The sequence below is a fragment of the Nymphaea colorata genome, chromosome 2 (genome assembly GCF_008831285.2).
Source record: "Nymphaea colorata isolate Beijing-Zhang1983 chromosome 2, ASM883128v2, whole genome shotgun sequence".
Taxonomy (NCBI): domain Eukaryota; kingdom Viridiplantae; phylum Streptophyta; class Magnoliopsida; order Nymphaeales; family Nymphaeaceae; genus Nymphaea; species Nymphaea colorata.
In genome coordinates this window covers 10,477,129-10,497,863 of record NC_045139.1, presented here as the reverse complement: position 1 = coordinate 10,497,863, position 20,735 = coordinate 10,477,129, and the positions used below count along the sequence as shown (strand labels likewise).

Genomic DNA, 20,735 nt, shown 5'->3' with positions numbered 1-20,735 from the left:
GTTCATTATTTTGAATAAAAGGTGAGGTCCTAACTCCCATCAGCCTTGCATCGCAAATGGCACATATATATAAGGGATTAGTGGTGGATATTCTAGCTATCACAATCTCGATGTAAGGGAGAGGAGGTTGGGCAGATGGCTGAGATAGTACTGATTAATGGCTTTTTTTTTATTATATGTGCATGAATTATTTGATGAGATAGAGATCATGCATAACTCTTCTCTTCTACAGAGTAAGAGGCGACCTAATTAAGACGCTGAATGAAGAGGCAAAAGCTCTTTGTTCCTTATTTATTTTGGTTAATTTGCTTGTCCAAAGCAAATGCACCTTTGAACTGGCAGTTGCAGAATAAGCTCTTTGCCAGAAAGCTTGAGGTGTTTAAACCATCATGAACATAATGCAAAGCTGATTTAGTCATAAAATAGAGATGAAAAGCTTGGGTCCACTTATTAAAACTTTCATGCAAAAGCAAAGTTTGGAGTTCAAAGCCCAGAGAATGCATCCTTGCATAAAGTTAGAAGTGACATAGAGGCTTTTCTCGATCATAGTCAAGCCCTAGTGAAACGAAAAACAAGTTGGCTTTAGCCAAATAGCTGGCCTGGAAAGAAACAAATTGGAAAGCCTTAGAACATGGATCATACAATACCTCTAATTAAGTTGAGCCTTTACTTTCTTTCATGTAGATATGAGGTAAAACACCTGGAAAAGATATGAAGGCCCTCCTATTCTCCATGCTTCCAAGGTCCTGGGGCTGTGGTGGGACTTGGGTGGGTTATAGTGTATCCGTCAAATATAGTATCGTGCTCCCACCATTTATGATACAGAGGAGTAGCACCCATAGGATGGAAGAGGCAACATGCCTCCTATGCTCTTGCTTGCTCGACCAACTATGCTATGCCCCTTGAGGCAAGCTAAAACATAGGGAAGCCCTTGAGGAAAGCTAAAACATTAGAAATTTTTTCTGCTATATATTCCTTTAATCTCCATCTAAGATCAAGATCTTTCAAAAACATGACATATTACTTGCAAACTCACCGAGAATTGAGGCTTGATGAAAGGGAACATTACCAATCTTCGATATCGGGTTTGTTAAGAGGTTGGATGCTCCATTCATGAAACCACTATGCTAACTGCCAGAAGAGACAGGAGCTTCCCAACGAGGGGTGTGGATGGTCATGGAACTCCCACTTTCTAATGCCTATAACTACCACAAAGCTGAAGTAGCTAATAAGCAGCACAATTAGCCCACAGTTTCATCAATTTGAAAATCATGCTCTGCTAATGCATGGATAAATCCATATATGTAACACTAGGGACAAAATTCATTCACTTCCAATAGACCAAGTGTATTGTGCCATGCTTTTGAGTAATATATTTGCAAATGTCTGGTGATTTCTTCTTTTTGTCGAAACCATTCGGACACAGGTGGTACATTGCTTCGCCTTATCTTCATGCATTTGTCATTGGTTCTTGTTTATTGTCATCGCTTCCAAACCAAACATGTCTTTTGTGATGCATTTTCATATTCCTTTGTGCTTTCTTGTTCATCTTGTTCTTCACTCTAGGCAGGACATGCTTGGTGGTTGTTATGGATAAGACAGTGCATAGTGCATCTAGGAATGTCCAACAAGCGAGCTCGAGCTCAATTTGTTTAAGCTCGTGTCACTTGGTTCATACAATTTTTTTTCTTTAAACTAAAGGTGAAATCCATAAGAGGTGTGTTAAAGCTTGTCAAAAATTACTGACATGTCCCTAAATATTAACAAACAGGGAAGACATGAGCAGGCTCGATTTTAAACGTGTCGAGCTCATCAAGCTTGAACTGGATTTGTTTATTAAATGAGTCGAGCTTACACATACGGGTTCGATTCAAGCCCAAGTTGGCTTGACTCATTTAACCCCTAAATATATGGATCAATCACGTAACCTGACCATTTGGTGCTCCAGGTGCATCCCCCTTGGGGACGCCAAGGCTGCACGTAACTTTCAGCATTTGTGTCTGAAAGCATCCTGTCCAAGATATAGACGAGTCCACCTGCACATATATAGATGATCATGGACCAGATCCACTGGGATCCCATAATTGCCATTAATTTTTGACTCATCCCACCATGATCGACTGTTTTCATTTCAATATCCAACAGCTCGGGCCCGAGCCTTGTAGATATCCTGTACCACACGAAGCCATGATCAGGCTCCATTCAACTACAAGAAAGTCAACTATATATTTTCATAGCCTCTCTATGCGTTTACTCGCAGAAAGTGTGGTTACACGCGTTGCCCTGGGCTGCATCACTGGCACATGAGTCAAAAACTTGAAGATCAAAGAGCGTGAGCTTTGATGGCTAGGTCACATCTCGTGCAAATCACCATCGTTTACGAAGGATTTAATTAAGAGTATTCCACGGCAAAAAATACCAACATTAATTTAGTAATAAATGGTATGAGTGTGGCGCATTTATGAAAGTGTTGATCGGAAGTATGCAACATGAAGACTCACATTAAACAACTTAGGTTGTATTTTACAAAAGCTGACACAAATGGTACCCCCTTGATGATCATCCAAACTTTTCACATATACCGTAATGAATGTTAATATCTTTGCTTCACATCTACTAGGAGGACTGCTTGCTGGAAACTAAACAACCAGTCTCGTTGGGTGGCATGTAGTAACCACGTCCTCCGTTTAAGTCTTGAAGGGTGCTATCTTGACGCTATCGAGAAGTGTTGATCTTGAGATTAAGGGTGCCATGGTAGATGCCAAGTCGACAGGCTCAAGGCAACATTAGAATTTTGTTTTCAAATCCCACTTGACCTCAAGTTTTATTTGTCTGAGTGTCCCGAAATCTATCCTTGTGTCCCTCTATGCATGGAATAGCACCCAAGGCTTGAGGTATTGAGTGGAGATTGGCTTCACAAAGGCGTTCTTTGTAGACCATTGGTTTAATAAATACAAACATTTGAACGAAAAAGATGGATTTAGATATAATATATGTAGAAGCAAATCAGATGCCAATATATGTATACACACGCGTTACAGTGCGGCATCTGCAAGAATTGAAGCATCGAGACATTAACATGCCTGATTGATAAATATGAAAAGGGAACATAAAAGAAAACTAACATGTACAAGGAAATGGTAAAAATGATAAATCAAGACCAAAACTTATATATATATATATATATATATATATATATATATATATATATATATATATATATATATATATATATATATAAAAGTATCAATTTCCATTAACTTTCACATTGACACCTTCCACATTAGCTTTAAAAGTGATAGCAACTGCTATCCACCAGAATTCAATTGGATAAAAGTATATGCCGCCGTCACTCTTATGGGATGATGTAGAAACCGTTCAATGGGAGAGGTAGACATGTCAACCTATACGCAAGGTCAACTCTCACAATGAAAGCAGCTGTAGGAGGTATTAAATCCATCGAACAGAGTCACAGAAATTACCTTACTGCTCTTCAACTTTGTTTTAAAAAAATTTTCATAAGAGACCATCTTCCCAGGCTGAAACAGCATCAAAGTCTCAAGGCCATCCTCTCGGGATTGAGTTGCGTGCATACCATTGTGCACACAACAAATATACACCGAAAAGGTAGTTGAAGGTATTTTTGAAATTTTTTATAATGTAGAGCACATTTTAGATTTTTTTTTTCACAATCCTTGTTTACCCTTATAAAAAGTTTTTCTTGGGGGTATTTTAATGGGGATATTTTGGTCGTTGCATAACCCTGTGGGTGAAAAAAACATGAACAAGGGTTGTGTATATAACCTATTTCACATACTCCCACCCTCATGTGTTAACTTGTGCTGCCGATGGATGCCCTTGAGATTTGAACCAGCAACCTACCAGCTACATGGCTGGCCGAATCAGGTGTGCCAAACTCTTCGGGATATTTGATTACATATAAAATATTAATGGAGATCAGAAGCTCAGTGGACCAAACGTTTCATAATTAGTGTTGACTGAGAGGATCTCAGGAAAATGATTTCTTTGACTTGTTTCCTTATCACTTTCCTTTGGTAAAAGTGAGCATATTTGCCTAGATTACAACATTTTTGAACTTGTGAATACAAATATAGCAACATAAATGTTTTTCTCTTCCATTTGATAAGAACAGAAGGACTTGTAGGGGTGGAGTTAAAACTTTTTTATTAAGGAGTATAGTTTCAAAATTTTGACAGAGACAATGCGGTGTAGATTTGAGATCACAGCGGATCTCAGGTATGCCATTTTCAAGTCTGACTGCCTCCTGCCTCCCGACCAGACCTCAATTCCACGTTTTTTGGCAACATAGTGTAGATTTGAGAACAATAATGATCAGAGGTCGTGTAGAAATCTACAGTTAGTTGAAGTTGTGGATTTCTGCTATCTTGATTGTAGATTTGTGCTATGGTATTTTTATCAGGAACCACTTTTTTACTTTAGTTTTTCTAAAGCTGGTCCTCTTTCTTTTTTGAATCCTTCATTCTGTGCAGCATTCGGTCGGTAAAACTTCTACTTCGTTTCATACTTTACCTATCAACAGGTAACAAGCTAATTAAGTTCCTCGTCAATGGGAGTTAATTTCATAAAAATAGACATATATATGAGCTCTTAATTTTTGTCAAACAATTAGAAAAAGAAACAAAATCACATACATAATTTTTAGGATGATTATTAGGTTCTCACTCTTGTTCTCTTTTAAAATTGTTTTTAAGAGGTCATTTGGTAGCTGGAATACTTCATGAGTGTTCCACAGATCTAACTCAAAGATTGAAGCAGATTCATGGAACTGGTTGCACATGAATCTGTCCCAATCTTTATGTCCGATTCATGGATCACTTACAAAGTGTTCCATTTGCCAAATGACCTCCATGAGTAAATCTGTCGACTCTGCTATGTAAATTATATAATGGTGGCTGAATTCTCTAAACTTTAAAGGACAAAGTTATAAATTAAATAGCTAATTAAGGACCCTTATGTACATAACCCACTTTTTGAGTTGAAGTTCAAAACTGGGAGAATGCATTACATGAAGCTGACCTTTAACGTTGGAAAGGAACCAATATTGATTGAAAGTACAGCGATTCCTTTGTTTTTCCTGAATAAATTACTTTGGTACTTAAATGAAGAGAAAATGTAACGATCATGAAAAAAGGTGAAAGCAAATTTGAAGGAGTTGTGATGCTTTATTTATAGGCTCATAAAAGCTTATGTACATTCAATGAAACATTTTTTGTTATTGGGAGTAAATTCGTACGCTAAAGATGTAGTCATATTTGTTAGAAAGTAGTCAAAGATAAAATGTTTTTTTTTTCTTTGCTAAACAATTACTTAATCTCTCACTTATGAATGGGCTCTTCATCATGGCGGTAGAACAAATATGGAAGTTCAGTTGAAGATAAGAGTTTGAAAATTTTAAATAGATGGAAGAAATGCATGCAACATCTAATTGGGAGGCTCATACATTAAGAAAAAAGAAAGAAAATCCAAAGACTTCAGGTTTATAGTACTTTGACTTTTGTTGAAAAGTCTGTGCCTAATAGAAATATTAATGGAAAAGAAATGAAAATTAACCACTATATTCCAGCAGAAAATTAAGTGAACCTAATATCGATGGGGTTGCTTTATTTGTCAACATAGAAAACAGATATTTAGTGTAAATAGGAATGTCATTTCCTCTCTCTCACTCTCATAATAGATTATGTGAAGTCTATGAGAAAGGCTCACTGATGGGTGATGATCGATGCCATGAGGATCTCAAATGAGCTTTATCGCGTAAGGTGTAATTATATAATGGTGTTCACAATCGGGCAATAAGACAGTTCATGTGGCCGCGGTCAGGTCCTAATATAGCATTTTTTGTTAGGTTGCAAGCTGGGTAAGTACGACATTAGAGATCAAGAGTGTATCATAGATCTTCTCAAACACCATAAGAAGGTATTGCCTTTAGGCAGTTTTTCCTATGTAAACATTAACAAAATTAAAAAATGTCACATCTACCAACATTATTTACATATACTGAGCACTGGATAATTTTTATCTTGGGTAAGAATGATCACTAGTCGTAAGATTATAGGAAGGACTCTGTAAACATTCAAAAAATCAAAAAAATTAAAAAAATGCCCATTGTCGATGAGAAAAATGAAAATTATGAGTCACTATCGATATTTTTTCACATATCTTGAGAACCAGATATTTTCCACTTAGGTAGAAATGTCAGTATCGTCAGAATAACATGCGCATTATGTTCCCTTCAATGTGTTACCAGAAGCAGCACTCCATTGGCTGCGCCGTGATTTCATCCAAAACATGGGTTAATGGAGTTCTATAAATGTCAGATGGGGTTTGCTCCAAACCCATCAGGCACACTAGTAGCTAGCTAGCTTCCTCATACTAGTGTTCAATACTTAGCAAGGGAAGGAGAAAGCAAATGGGGAGTCTCGCCATGGAGGGCGACAACCATGACCAGCCACTTCAGGTGGTCATGTTCCCATTTCTAGCCTTCGGCCACATCTTCCCTTTCGTCCATCTCTCCAACGCCCTTGCTGCTAATGGCATCAACGTCACCTTCCTCACCTTTCCCTCCCTCGTCCCCAAGATTCGCCTCTCCCTCGACTCTAACATCCCCATCCTCAGCTACAAACTTCCCCCCATCAATGGCCTTCCGTCCGACGTGTACAGCACGAACGGCTGCAGCGAGGTGCTGGTCGAGCTACTGAGGCAGGCAATGGACAAGACAAGGCCACAGATTGCTAAAATACTCGCCAAACTCTCCCCTCAGGTCGTTGTCTTTGACTTCATCCAATGCTGGGTGCCGGAGGTGGCGGAGTTGCTGGGGATCAAGTCCGTCTACTTTTGTGTCTTCAATGCCATCAACATTGCTAGCACCATCCTCTTCGGCTTGACACCTCACCAGAAGCCATCGCTCTGGCGGCTGAGGCTGCCGCCGAGAGAGCTGCTCTCCGTCTACCTGAGGGTGAAGCCTTATGAGGTACGTGGCATGCTTTACAACGCCCACGTCTCCGGCTCAGAGGCCTCCAACTTCAAACGCCTGGTCTCCTCCGTGGCTTGCTGCGATGCCATTGCCGTGAAGAGCACCTACGAGATGGAGGCGACTTCGATTAAGTACCTGTCTTCTCAATGCCGGAAGCCGGTGCTGCCCACCGGCGTGCTCCTGCCGAAGGCCCCAGCTGGAGACCTAGAGCCGAAGCTGGCCGAGTGGCTCAACAAGTTCCCAAAGGGCACAGTTGTTTTCTGCTCTTTCGGAAGCGAGTCCTATCTGTCCATGATGCAGATGAAAGAGCTGGTTGCGGGGCTCGAGATGACTGGATTCCCGTTTCTGGCTGTGCTGAACACTACCGCCGACGCGCCGAAGGATAGGCAAGAGTTGGAGGCGGAGATAGGAGAGAAGGCAGGAGGAAGGGGGATGGTGTGCAGCGGGTGGGTAAACCAGCCACTCATCGTGAAGCATCAGGCAGTCGGCTGCTATATCAACCATGGTGGCTGGAGCTCTATAGCGGAGGCGGTGGAGGGAGGGTGCCAGTTGGTGATGTTGCCGGTGAAGGGAGACCAGTACCTGAACACGAAGTTGATGGTCATGCAGCTTAGGGCAGCAGTGAAGATCAACAGGAGAGCTTGGGATGGGTGGTTCACCCGGAAGGCCGTAAGGAAAGCAGTGAGGACCGTAATGGTTGAAGGTTCGAAGAAGGGGAAGGTGGTGAGAGCCAACAACTCCAAGTTGAGGGAGATCCTTCAGCAGGAGGGGTTGCAGGAAGACTATACGAAGGGCTTCATAACCATGCTCACGGAGTTGGTAGCTTCACAATGAATATGGTCTAGTTCCCATCACGTCCATGCATGCATGGGATCCCTATCTTTCTGTTTGTCTCTCTCTCTCTCTCTCTCTCTCTATATATATATATATATATATATATATATATATATATATATATATATATGTATATATACATATATATATATATATATATATATATATAGCATAGAAATGTTGAATATGCTATTTCTCTCCCTCTCCCTCTCTCTCTCTCTCTCTCTTTGTAAACCAGGTGTCAATTCCCATGCACGCAACTGTGTGGTGTTTTCAAGTGTATGCAATGGTAACAAAAGTGTTGTCCTTAAATTTCTTTACTGTATTTAGTTGTGTTTTTCCCACTGCAATTTGACGGCTTTCATCAAAAGTTGGCTTCACACAAAGTTTTGAAGTGAACCAGAAATGCAACATCAATTATCTGTTGCCTTTACCAAGGTTGGCTAAATTATTGATCAGTTTCGAGTCAGTTGAAAAAAATTACAATCTATTTACTAATGTGGCATGCTACTGCCGATGTGGTAAAATATCTATCGTAAAATTCATACTTATCAAACTAGAGACTTTTAAGTCGGACTTAAGATCTACACTTAAGATCCTTATCTTACTTCTTTGCATTGCTTAATTGTGGGACTTAAACTCGGAGGGGGAGGGTCCAACCGTAAATCTCTTGTTCTCAAATCCAGAGGTTCTCAAACACCACCTAATGGTCAGCATGATACAAATTGAAAACCAAAGTGTATATGGGAAGTTGGCCATGAAATAAAGTCCAATAATCAACCATATGTGAGGAGAAGTTGGAACATGAACTTATCTGAATTCAACCAACATCTGAATACATATTACATTGACATAGAGTCGGACTTTGGATTTTGGCCTTAAAGAATTACGTCAGATCGTTTATATAGATTAGAATCTAGTAAGTGAAACTTGATAATGCCAAGTTCTTCCAGCACCAACTCAATCGAAAACTTCTAGGAGCAATCTGGCCAAATTTCTTGCCATAATCTAGAAGAACAGATCTTATGATTTTTCTGCTTTTGCCAACAACTTCAATGGATTTTTATCTTTACACAAGAAACAAACATGCATATATTACTGCTACTTCAACTAAATTGACTTATAATCTCTGCACTATTATTAATCGAGCGTAAAGGCCTGTGCCCTGTGAAATTCCTAAATATGTGGCCAGCTTTCAGGATTGTGGAAAACTTCCCTCTCAAGATCGTTTCATTGTAATTTTGCACCCTAATTGACTTCCATTAGGTCCATCTCATGTGTGTCACATTAGTTAGATCAAATTATGATAAGTGCATACATCGATGAATTTTGTCAACTATAGATAAAATATTACATGAATTGGTCAAATTCAGTTTGATAGCCTGGGTGAGACCCTAGTTGAACCACAAAAATACAACTTTATTTATGTCAATTTTTACAAACCCCCTTTTTTGAGTCAGTAAAAGTCCGACCCCCTTTTTTGTGGTGTTGCTTATAGTTGAGAGGTGTTTTTCCACTTAAAATTTTTTCTACATTTTCTTTTTTTATTTCAAATAAATCTCCAGTCTCCAAATCAGTCATCCTCACTACAAGAATATTGATCTTCAATGGCATTCATCAGGTGCCACCGAAAGTATTTAGTGGGAGAAAAGGTATGCCAGAAAAAATGCCACTTAAGTAGAGACGTGATTCCCTTTATTGGCATTATTTTGGTATGCCATAGATGTAGACCTTCTGTTGAAAAGAAAAATGAGCCACTAAAAACCTTTAAGTGACAGTTGAAAAATGTTGTTGTTGATTTTTTTATGGCAGCCATAGCATGTCATTGAAGTAACTTTTGGTGGCATTTTAAACACCATAGTTGGGTGTACAATGACATTGAAAAAGTGCCATTAAATACTTTTCTTTGACAAGCCAATAACACATTGAATATATCATTATAAAAAATTTATAGGAAACAAAAAGCACCACTAACGGCTCTTCAGTGAGACACATTGAATGCCATTGTCAATATTTGATGGCACATTGAAAATGCCACTAGAGACTTTTCAGTGGCACATATTAGTGAAGAGAGAGAGAGAGAGAGGTGTATTGATTTAAAAGATTACAATTTTATTATCTGTAAACTTTTATTTAGACAATTACAAATTAAAAACATACATATACTAAACTTTTTCTCTCCTAGAGAAAAAAGTCCATCTCAATCAAAATTTTCCCAATGTTTGTGGATTCATATGTGACCCATCATCTTTGTGTCATCTCATCCTTGCATGCCTCAAAGCCATAATGCCTATGGGGCTCCTTGACCAATGTTATATAAAGATCTGCATCATCCTTGGATAAAAATAGTTCTATTTGCATTACCTTTGGTTATATACATAGTTCTGATCCATTTGCCAGTCTGTGTACTTTTGCTTTAACTACTCATTGAAATCCCATACCAGCGCTACTGCAATGTAGAGTACTTGCATCAATTAAGATTTTATAAGATTTTACTAAATTTAAGTCATCTACATTGCCCAATTTTTTTCTCTTGTAATTGCGGTTAGTATGGATACATGTCTTCAAGCTTAAAAAGCCAAACTATCCAAGTGTTTTCATCCTAAAATTTCTTTGGTTTCTGCATTTGCATAAAAAAATGTATTTTATCTTTGAAAATGGAGACAAAGGGACTTGCCCATGGGTATGAGGTCGGCCATTCTCAATGCATTTATTAGGGTTAACTAGACCAAGAACTAGTCAATTGTCTTTGCACATTACAACATTTTCAAGTGTTTGCATACATCCTATAGATATGTGTGCTCAAGTTAAATAAAATTTTCAAAAGATTTCAGAAGACTTTGAAGATATTAAATGATGTTTGGTTTGAAATACAATGCCCTCAGGGTAGAAATATGGCCCAGGGGTACTTTAATGAACTCCAAATGACAGCAACTTTAAAAAGACGAGATTAAAATATAGAAATTTCAAATAGTTTTAGAAAATAAATTGTTCAAAGAGAAATGACAGCGACTTTAAAAACACAAGATTAAAATATACAAATTTCAAATAGTTTTAGAAAATAAATTGTTCAAAGAGCGATGTTTAAAATCACCTGAGATCTGTCAATGTTGTCATTAGAACTCAAGTATAAAACAAAAATTTCCTCTAATTTGATTAACACTTTATTAAAGCTTGATCTTGTCTTACTTAAGCTTCTTAGGGATGTGCTTATGAGTATTCATGAATCCCATAAGTATTTGTATATGCATATTTGCATGAATTTTATATGTTTAAGATAGAGATAAATAATTCCGACTATAACATACATCTAAGTGCATTTCTACCATCACATGCATCTAAAGTTCCATCAATTTGAGAGACATATTTACTTAAAGAATGTTACTATTGTGAAACTTTTCAACAAAATAAATTTCGATTGTAGGCCACCAAGCATTGCTCCAATACTAGATAGTAGATACATTATTTTTGTCTTGGCCTTAATGATGTTGAAATTTTTAGTCCAAGGAGAATAGGAATTTAAAATCTTGACTTTGGGAGATAGATAGATAGGGAAAGATGTTTAAAAGAGAAAAAGGAAAAAGAGAGATTCATAAAGGAAAGAGATAGAGAAAGAGGTATATCCATAAAATAGAGACAGAGAGATTTGAAAGAATGAAAGAGAGATTAATAAAAGATAGAGAGAGATTTAAAAGAGAGAAAGAGAGATTAATAAAAGAAAGATAGAGATATCAACAAAAGAGAAAGTAAGTGAGTTAAAGGAGAAAAAGAGATATTAATAAAAGAAAGAGAGATATCAATAAGAGAGAGAGAGAGAGAGAGAGAGAGAGAGAGAGATTATGGAGTTATGAGTCCCAAATAGAGTTGACGACCAAATCAAAGGAAAATTTGATCAAATCAAGGCAGACTGAAGCGTTTGATGTAAAAAATCCTTTAAATTTGTTATAAATTTATCATAAAATGTTCAAAAAATTTTGAATGCGGACGTTTGAAAAATTTGGGGTGATTACACCAAGCTAGCATCCATTCAAATTAAACATGCAATCCACCATTAATATAGACTAACAAGAGGTACTCACAAAAGTTTAGTCCAAAAATTTACTTCCATGAGCATCCAAGTGCTACAAAGATGTAATATAAGAAGAAAATCGGTTTCAATGGTAAAAGAAACTCCATGAGAGTCTGAAAGTTATTCATCTACACTAATCAATGCGCGCAAAACCAACATTGGTGAAAAAGAAATTGACTAACCTAGTGGTAGCAAATCAATTTCTAATTGTTGTTCTTCCTAAAAAGATTTTCTCCCATTCTACCGATTGCATTATTAATTGTTTTTTTGATCTCTTACATTAATAATAAATTCAGCAACTATGAAGTTTATCAAGTTACAACATCAGGTGGCGGTTGTGCGGCCTTCGCTCAGCACCGGCAGCTTTGGGTAAATTCAGAAACATTCAAGAGCAGCTAAATTGACAAGAAGAAACTAAATATGAAAAACCAATTTTGCAAACTAAAGTTGCATCAGCTATTGAGTTCATAAAGGAAAGTGTAAAAATATTTACAAAATAGTTAAAAGCTGACACATGACAGTCTTAAATGGCAGTCAATCGATCGGTTAGACATTGATGAAAGCCAATTCAAGCTGATCCTAATAACATTGAGAAAAGCTCATAAAAAACTAAAAACCTAACAACGAAACACCTTGAAAAAGAAAATAGTTGTTAGTTGACTGCAACCACCCACTAAATCTACTTGAACACGCAAAGTTAAATTAAAGAAAATGCTTGCAATTTAAAGATAGTAAATGATAGAGAAGCTAAACTAGGAGTCAGATTGGATGCCTTTTGATCCAAAGTGAAAATTATACATGTGCTAGAAGTATGCTGTAATACTTCAATTATCAATTTATCTCATATGAAAGAATGGCAGCGTTAGAAAAATTAGCTTGGGGGGGGGCATCAGTTTAGAAACATTTACATTTACAAGGGCACTTATGCATGTATAAAAATAAATATTAAATTTGCCAATGTAAAACAAAATGAATTTTAAAGAGCTAGTGTGGGCAACCATCCCACATGTGGCTATGCCACTGATATGAACCAAACGTGGACACAAGAGAATTTGCATATGGAAGGTTATTGTAACAACCTTCCATTTGCTGCAACATCTCTTGCACACATTCTCATTTGGGTATTTGGTTATTGGGGTGGTTGAAAACAACACAATCCCAACCACCACAGGTGTCGCTAAATGATTCGCCATCTTCCATGGTACAATGCCATATTTGCCTACGACTTCTGCAGGATTGAGATGCACATGCCTCAACTTACAACAGTGCCAATTCGTCGAGAAAGATGTAGGAACATTGTTGCCATCTTCCACTGCTCTCCCGACCACCTTGGCTGTTGGGAGAACATGTTCCAACCTAGAGCGATTTATGTGGCAATGAACTTGCGAGCGGCGTTCTTTTGTCGTTGATTTCATCCGTCGGCAAAATCTTGTCCTCTGTCTTGATGGAGTACCCACCATCGGCATCAAACACTTTTGTTGTATTGCCTAGACCCGTATTTCAGCTCTTCTCCCCTCATGGCATTCCGTTAACTGTTTTTTATGGCAATGCCAATTAGCTTGCTACATCACTTTGGTGTGTCCCTTTTTTGTCTCTTTGTCTTTTGGTTTTGATGCATCTCAGTTCACCCTTCCTATTTGTCTTATTGTGTACATCATGCAGTAACTTTCATCTAATGAGGACATGGAGGAAGAGGACTCTATCATGTCATCAAACTGGTGTGGCAGTCACTACCTTCAGTCTTCAATTTGATATTCTAACTTTAGAGAAGCTCCCTATTCAATTAGCCATTCAGGAAGAATACCTGGCCAAAAGAAAGAAAGCAAAACTAATGATAGTCCATGATAAACATGCTAGTAATCATGTTCTTGTAAGACCCAAACAATTTAAAAAGAAATACGATGGCAAGTTTAAGGGTAATTTTGCAGGTTCTCAGAGAACTCAAAGAGTTGTAGTGAAATGTTGTAGATGCGGGAAGCTTGAACACATCAAGAAGAACTGTAGGACAAAGCTTTCGAGCAAGAAGAACAACAATGGTCAAGACAACAACAATAAGAGGAAAAATCAAGGGGACTACAACAGAGAAGTCATTTATGATGTATCATAATGTCTATTTTTAGGTAGAGAATTGTCTGGTTGGTGGGTAGACTCAGGGGCTACCTGCAACATAGCTAAAACAAAGGAATGTATGGTTCGTATGGAAGACCTGGGTCTAAGAGTACAAAAGGTCTATATGGGAAATAATCTGTATTGTGATGTTATGGGAGTCGGGTCATATCAACTCAATGTTGGGGGCACCAGTGTCATTCTGAATAAGATTCTGTATGTTCCTTCTATGAGGAGGAACCCAGTGTCTATCCCTGCTCTGACTGAGAAAGATTTTAAGGTTTGTTTTGTTTCAAGAAAAGCCATAGTGGAAAAATTTGGGAGGACCATGCTCGAAGGTAAATATATAAAAGAATATGACATGTTTAAGTTTAGCAAAATGAATGAAGGTTCAAGTTTTGCTTATGACATGAAAGATTGAGCCATGTAAGCATTAACAAGATAAAAACTCTAGCACAATAAGATAAAAATGATTTTGCAAAGTGCGAGCCTTGTTTATATGAAAAGATGGCAAAGAAATCTTTTCTGTCTGAAGTAATCCACACTACTAATATATTGGAGATTGTCCATATTGATATTTGTGGGCCTTTCAGGTTCCAAACACATAGTGACATGTTATATTTCATAACATTGATTGATGACTTCTCAGGATTTGGTTATCTTTGTTTGATTAAATATAAATATGAAGCACTTGAAAAATTCAAGGAGTACAAAAATGAAGTCGAGAGACAACTTAAAAAATACATTAAGGTTGTAAGATCTGATCGAGGTGGTGAATATATATCAAATCAATTCCTTAAATGCTGTAAAAACCTTGAAAGTAATAAACAACAATGCCTAGAATACTACAACAAAATAGTGTCATTGAGAGGTTTAACAGAACCCCCTTGAACATGGTAAGATCCATGTTGGTAGGTGCACAATCACCCAAAGTAGTCTGGAATGAAGCTGTGTTAATAGCTATATATACTATAAACTGAGTACCCTGCAAAGCAGACACAACCACACCTGATGAGAAACCAAATTTGAGATATTTCAAGAGATGGGGATCTATAGCCCATATGAAATTTCTAGATCAAAAAATGGATAAACTAGATATTAGATCAGTAAGATGTTTGTTTATTGAATATCTAAAAAAACTACAGATTATATCACTCGACCATGAGACTTATCGAAAGTAGGGATGTAGAGTTCATAGAAGAACTCAATAATAAGGATAATGATCCAGTGAGAGATCAAACTGATCTACTGGATGATCTGATTTATTTAGATGAACAGTTTGACAATGAACATACCGGGAACAGTTTGGTAATAAAGTAACTGAGTAAGAACTGTCTGAGGAACAATCTGACAATGAACTCACTGAGGAACAGTTTGGTAATAAACTAACTGATTGGGGTACCTCATCTTCTTAGACTTTGTCAGGTCATAAAAGACCTAGAGCTTCTTCTTCATATTTAAATGATTGCTACATATATCTAGTAGGAAAGATATGCTATTTAATAGATATTGATGAAATGTCAAACAGTTTGACATATGATGAAGCAATAAATTTGCATGATCATCAGATTAGGTAAATGCTATGGATGAAGAAATCGAATCTACAAAAAAAAAGTTTGGGAATTAGTAGATTTTCCTAAGGATAGAAGACCTAATGGGTGCAAATGGATGCTAAAGTAAAAATATAAAGCTGACGGATCAGTTGAGAAATTCAAAATAAGATTGGTGACAAAAGGTTTTTCTCAAAATGAAGGAATTGACTATTAGAAACCTATTCACCAGTTACAAAATTTGCATCAATAAGAACAATTCTGACTATCATAGCTTTCTATGACATGAATGTTTGTTAGATGAAAGTAAAGACTATTTTTCTAAATGGTGAGTTAAAAGAAACTATATACATATAACACAACCACAAGGATATGTCATCGAAGGAAATAAAGACAAAGTGTACAAGTTAAAAAAAATCCTTGTACGGCTTGAAGCAATCTCCTAGACAGTGGTAATTTTCCTTTAAGGCAATCAATAAGCTTGAATATGTAGCAAATTTGCTAGACCACCATGCATCTATATGAAAAAGTGGGAGTCTCTTTTGCATCCTATCATTATATGTCGATAACATTTTATTGACTAGAAATAATAACAAAATGATATTCAAAACAAGGACTTGGCTGAATTGAAATGAAGGACATGGATGAAGCATCCTATATACTAGGTATAAAGATCATTCGAGATAGAAATTTGATGATTCTGAATTTGAGCTAAAAACGACATATTGATTGCATCTTAAAGAAGTTTTGAATGCAAGATTGCAAACCGATTGAAACTCCTATAGTTAAAGAAGCAAATCTAAGTAGAAGTGATTGTTCTAGTGAATGACAATAGAAGCTAAATGTTTCATATGCAAAGGCCGTTGTCGGCTATGCACAAGACCTGGCATAAGCTTTCCTATTGGTCTTGTGAGTCGCTACCAAAGTAATCATGATTAGCTCACTGACAAACAGTAAAAAAAAAATTTCACTATATTAAAGGAATGAAAGAACTGAAGTTATCATACCAAGCTGATGAGTTAACCTTATTTGGCTACTCTGATGTAGATTTTGTTGGTTGTAAAGACGATAGTAAGTCCTCATCTAGTTATGTATTTCTCTTTGGAGGAGAAGCGATACGCTGGTCTTATAAGAAACAGGGATGTATTGCTCACCACACACAAGAAGCAGATTATGTAGCATGTAATGTTACAACTACCTTTGCTATTTGGATAAATCAGTTCTTAAAAGACATGAAGTTAGATCTTGATCATGATCTAATTCAACTATACTATGATAATTTGACAACAATATCTCTTATGAAAAATAAAACTATTAACTCAAAGAATAAACATGTAATAGTGAAATACCATTATGTTCATAAAATAATTGAGAACAATGAAATCTTAATTGATTACATGCCTACCAATGATATGGTAGCTGATCCCTTAACTAAGGAAATTTCTAAAGATTTGTTTACCATGTATGTCCCACATGAGCTAAGATATATTTGAAAGGTTGCAAAGGAAAGCCACTGAAAAGAAAACTTCACTACAAACTTTGAACAATTTTAAATTACGATTGGTAAACCAATTATCAAAAACCACATAGCTAGCGATTAAGGAAACCTACAAATAGTTGAAGCAAACTAAGTGTCAGGTGATGGATAGTGGCCATGAGCCCTATCCTTTCCTCTCGTAACCGTGAGGAAGCCACTCATAGTTACAAGGTTAAACTTGAAAACCATTTTAAATAAAAGAATTTCATTTGAGATAAACATTACCTTTATCCTTTGACTATCTCTCACTGATCATAACTGTGCACTGGGAAATTGAAAAACCTATGAGGCTGGTATATAAGCCCACTACTGCTCAATAAGAAATTAGACTTGTCAAGCCACATAGAAGCAAACCGGTTGATTCCTGCATTGTCTTCTTCTCCCTCATCTCTTCTTCTTTTTTCTAACTATTTTCAGCAGCCGCTACCTGCCTCTTTTGGTGCGTCTACCAACCATGGAGACTCTGTTGGTGAGCTTGCTTAGGAAACGCAGAACTGCTCAAGGGCATCATATCACTGCATCATCTGCAACAAACTTCACTGACACATTTTAGTCATTTACTAGTGCTTTTTTGAGGCACTAAAAGGTCAATATATGGCCGTCCTTCGAGGTACATATTAATTTTTTATTAAGTTTCCTAACAAATGAAAGCTCCAATTGAGTTATGCCATCTTGGACAAAATAATTTATGTAATTTTATGCATTGTTTTCAAAATTCAAGGTACCAATTGGTTAGTAGTGCCTTAGATTTAGCAAGTTCACCATAAGTAAACATGACAATATGTTAGTCGTTGTCCATTGTGATGTCTGTTTGGGATTAAAAGGTCTGTTATAATGGATAAAAAACCAATTGACAATGTGCTATTTTTTAGAGAGAGTAACATTTTTAACAATTAGTGCTAATATTATGATTAAGGCTTTCGAATGGTATCACAATATCAAGATGAGGAAAGGAAGGCTGGTAGATGGTTGAGATCGAAGGTCTTTCTATGTTGTAGGGAATAATGGATTTTCTTATCATCCGTGCTTGAATTATTTGATGAGGAAGAGATGATGCACCAGTCCTCTTCTATAGAGCAAGAGGCTACCCTAATTAAGAGGCTGAATGAAGAGGCAACAACTCTTTATTATGTTTTTGGTTAATTTGCTTATTCAAAGTAGAGGCACACATCGATCTTACGCCTCCAATTAGTTGAGCCTAGCTAGTATTATTTAAGGTCACCTATCTTTCCTTCACGTAGATTTGAGCTAAAACACATTGAAAAACTTTTCTGCTACATATCCTTTTAATCTTCATTTAAGATCAAAATCTTCCGAAAACATGACGAGTTTCTTGTTGCTTAGTAGCAACCTTGGAGCTCAGGTTTGTTTAGAGGTCGGACGCTCCATTCAAACTACTACACTAACTGCTTGAGGAGATAGGAGCTTTCAAATGACGGATTGGGGAATGTCCCACTTTCTCATTGCATGGTCACTACGAATTCAAGTAGCTAATAAGCAGCACAAGCATCCCACAATTCAATAATTTTGAAAATCATGCTTTGCTAATGCATTGATTAAGCCATATCTGTAGTGGTTGAAACCAACGAATCTACAAAGCACCCCATTGTGAATATAATCTTGACTCAGTGCATCAAGCCTTGGGTGTGCAGGCATAGAGGTTATTACAAAGGGGTCAAGACATTCTATGAGTAGATTCATGAACCAATCACAAAGTGTTGTTGATGCAGATTTGTGAGAACAATCTCATAGTATCCCTGGTGCCAAACGACCCCAAAATAATCAATTTTGGGAGACAGATATTTAAAATTTGATTTCAAGTGGGAATAGAATTCAAAACTCTGATGTTGGCTAATTTTAGGTTCTGCTCATTTTCAACTCTATGTCTATGAGAACATAGACGACATAATGATAGCCTCCAATTCGGTTGTACGGGCTTTGGTTAGAGATTAGGCAAATACATGAATTAACATACCATACCCAGTTCCTTCTAGCCAGAAGTAACATTTGGTTACCCCCTTTGTGTGCTGTCTAATTGCGGCATACAATTTTCCCTGGTTCTCATTGAGAGAGAAAGAGAGAGAGAGAAAGTGAGAGAGAGAGAGAATTCTTTTGTAGCAAGCAGTCCTCCTTGTGGATCATACCACTAAGCTGATCAAGTCTATCAGAGCTTTTTGTAAAACACCACCTAAGTTTTTAAAAACTTTAATGTGAGGTTGACATTGTGTTTATGTAAACATGAACGGGGAAATTAACGGCACATAAATGCACCACAATCTCTTTCATTTATTTCTAAGTTAATGTTGGATATTTTCCCCTTTACAATTTACACTCTGTCAATGAATTTCTGCTAGTAAACGCATAGAGTGGCTATGAAAATATACAGTAGACTTTCTTGTAGTCAGCTGGAGCTTGATAATGGGTTCGTGTGCTACTGGATATCTACAATGTCCGAGCCCAAGCTGTATATTGAAATAAAAACGATCCAGACATTGCCTTGGCAAATGAATGTCAGTTATGGCCAGATCCAAGTGGATCCGTTCCATGATCTATATATCTGCTTTAACTTTTCCATAGGGAAGCTATCCAGGTTGGATAAGGCCTTACTAATTACCAAGAGGGATTCACTCAAGGCACCAAATGGGCGATATGCGAAAGTGGTTATATGCACAGGCTTGTGGCAACTATACCCAGCATAAAGGACCATGTGCATGACACTAACCCTTAGAAGTCAGCCAAGGGAACATATGTCATGTATAAGGAATTGTGCATGATACAACTCAGTACACATAGCCATCCCTCTGCTACATGATAGAGGAAAATTTTATAGTATAACCTGGTTTAACTTGATCAGGCAACCTGAAGGTAGTTTACTTGGTGTACTTACTTGAATGCCTAGAAAAATCTCCTTGGCCATTCACCCATCGGCCGGGAAATCACATGAGGATTTGAGGCTAAGGTTGGCTGCACTAATGACACAGTGGTACCATTGTCAGTCATTTGTAGTGTCAAAGGGAGAATGGGGCGAGGTGCCAGCTCCATATATATGGTACTGATCTCTACGCACTTATGAGTACCACCAGGCGTGTCCCACATAAAGTGAAAAGAAGAAGAGGAGGAAGAAGAAAAAACACAAAACAAAATGTAAAATGTGTCACAAATTTTACACGAACACATGTTTAGATGACAGTAAACATGAAATAAGGAATATTGCAAGAAGATGGAAAAAATATAAGACTAGATCCCCAAAATTGAAATGCAATATCAAGGTGGATGTCTCTAATATCTATTGAATGCGTGATACATGTACCCTTTGACTTGAAATTTAAGCTGATTTTTCCTTTAATATGGAGAAACTGGCACCTGTGTTTGGAAGAAATTGTAGTTCCTCTCTTGATATGTTTGTACGCTTCTTCGTTCGATTCCTGAAGTTGGTGTATTGTCTTTTTAGTTTGTTGAGTTTTTGCAGATCGATGAAAGACACTGACTGCAGATCGATGCACTGTAACCATGCATACAAGTTTGAATTGACTCCTCCCTTAGTTTCAGGTTCCTAAATAGGTTCCCCATGCCTTCTTCGTGAACCGTTGACCAAGCTGGTCCTGCTTTCTCTGTAGATATCTTACC

At 37.2% G+C, this 20,735-nt stretch overlaps 1 protein-coding gene across 1 annotated transcript; it reads left to right on the top strand.

Annotated features, from left to right (window-relative positions):
* The first annotated feature begins 6,400 nt into the window (after positions 1 to 6,400).
* On the top strand, positions 6,401 to 7,887 carry LOC116247424 (anthocyanidin-3-O-glucoside rhamnosyltransferase-like). Its single transcript, XM_031619609.2, has one exon. It carries the CDS (start codon positions 6,449 to 6,451, stop codon positions 7,844 to 7,846), a length of 1,398 nt encoding a protein of 465 aa, XP_031475469.1. The 5' UTR covers positions 6,401 to 6,448; the 3' UTR covers positions 7,847 to 7,887.
* Positions 7,888 to 20,735: the final 12,848 nt, after the last annotated feature.

Coding starts and splice junctions, on each gene's coding strand:
- LOC116247424 (XM_031619609.2), top strand. CDS start 6,449: ATGGGGAGTCTCGCCATGGAGGGCGACAACCATGACCAGCCACTTCAG.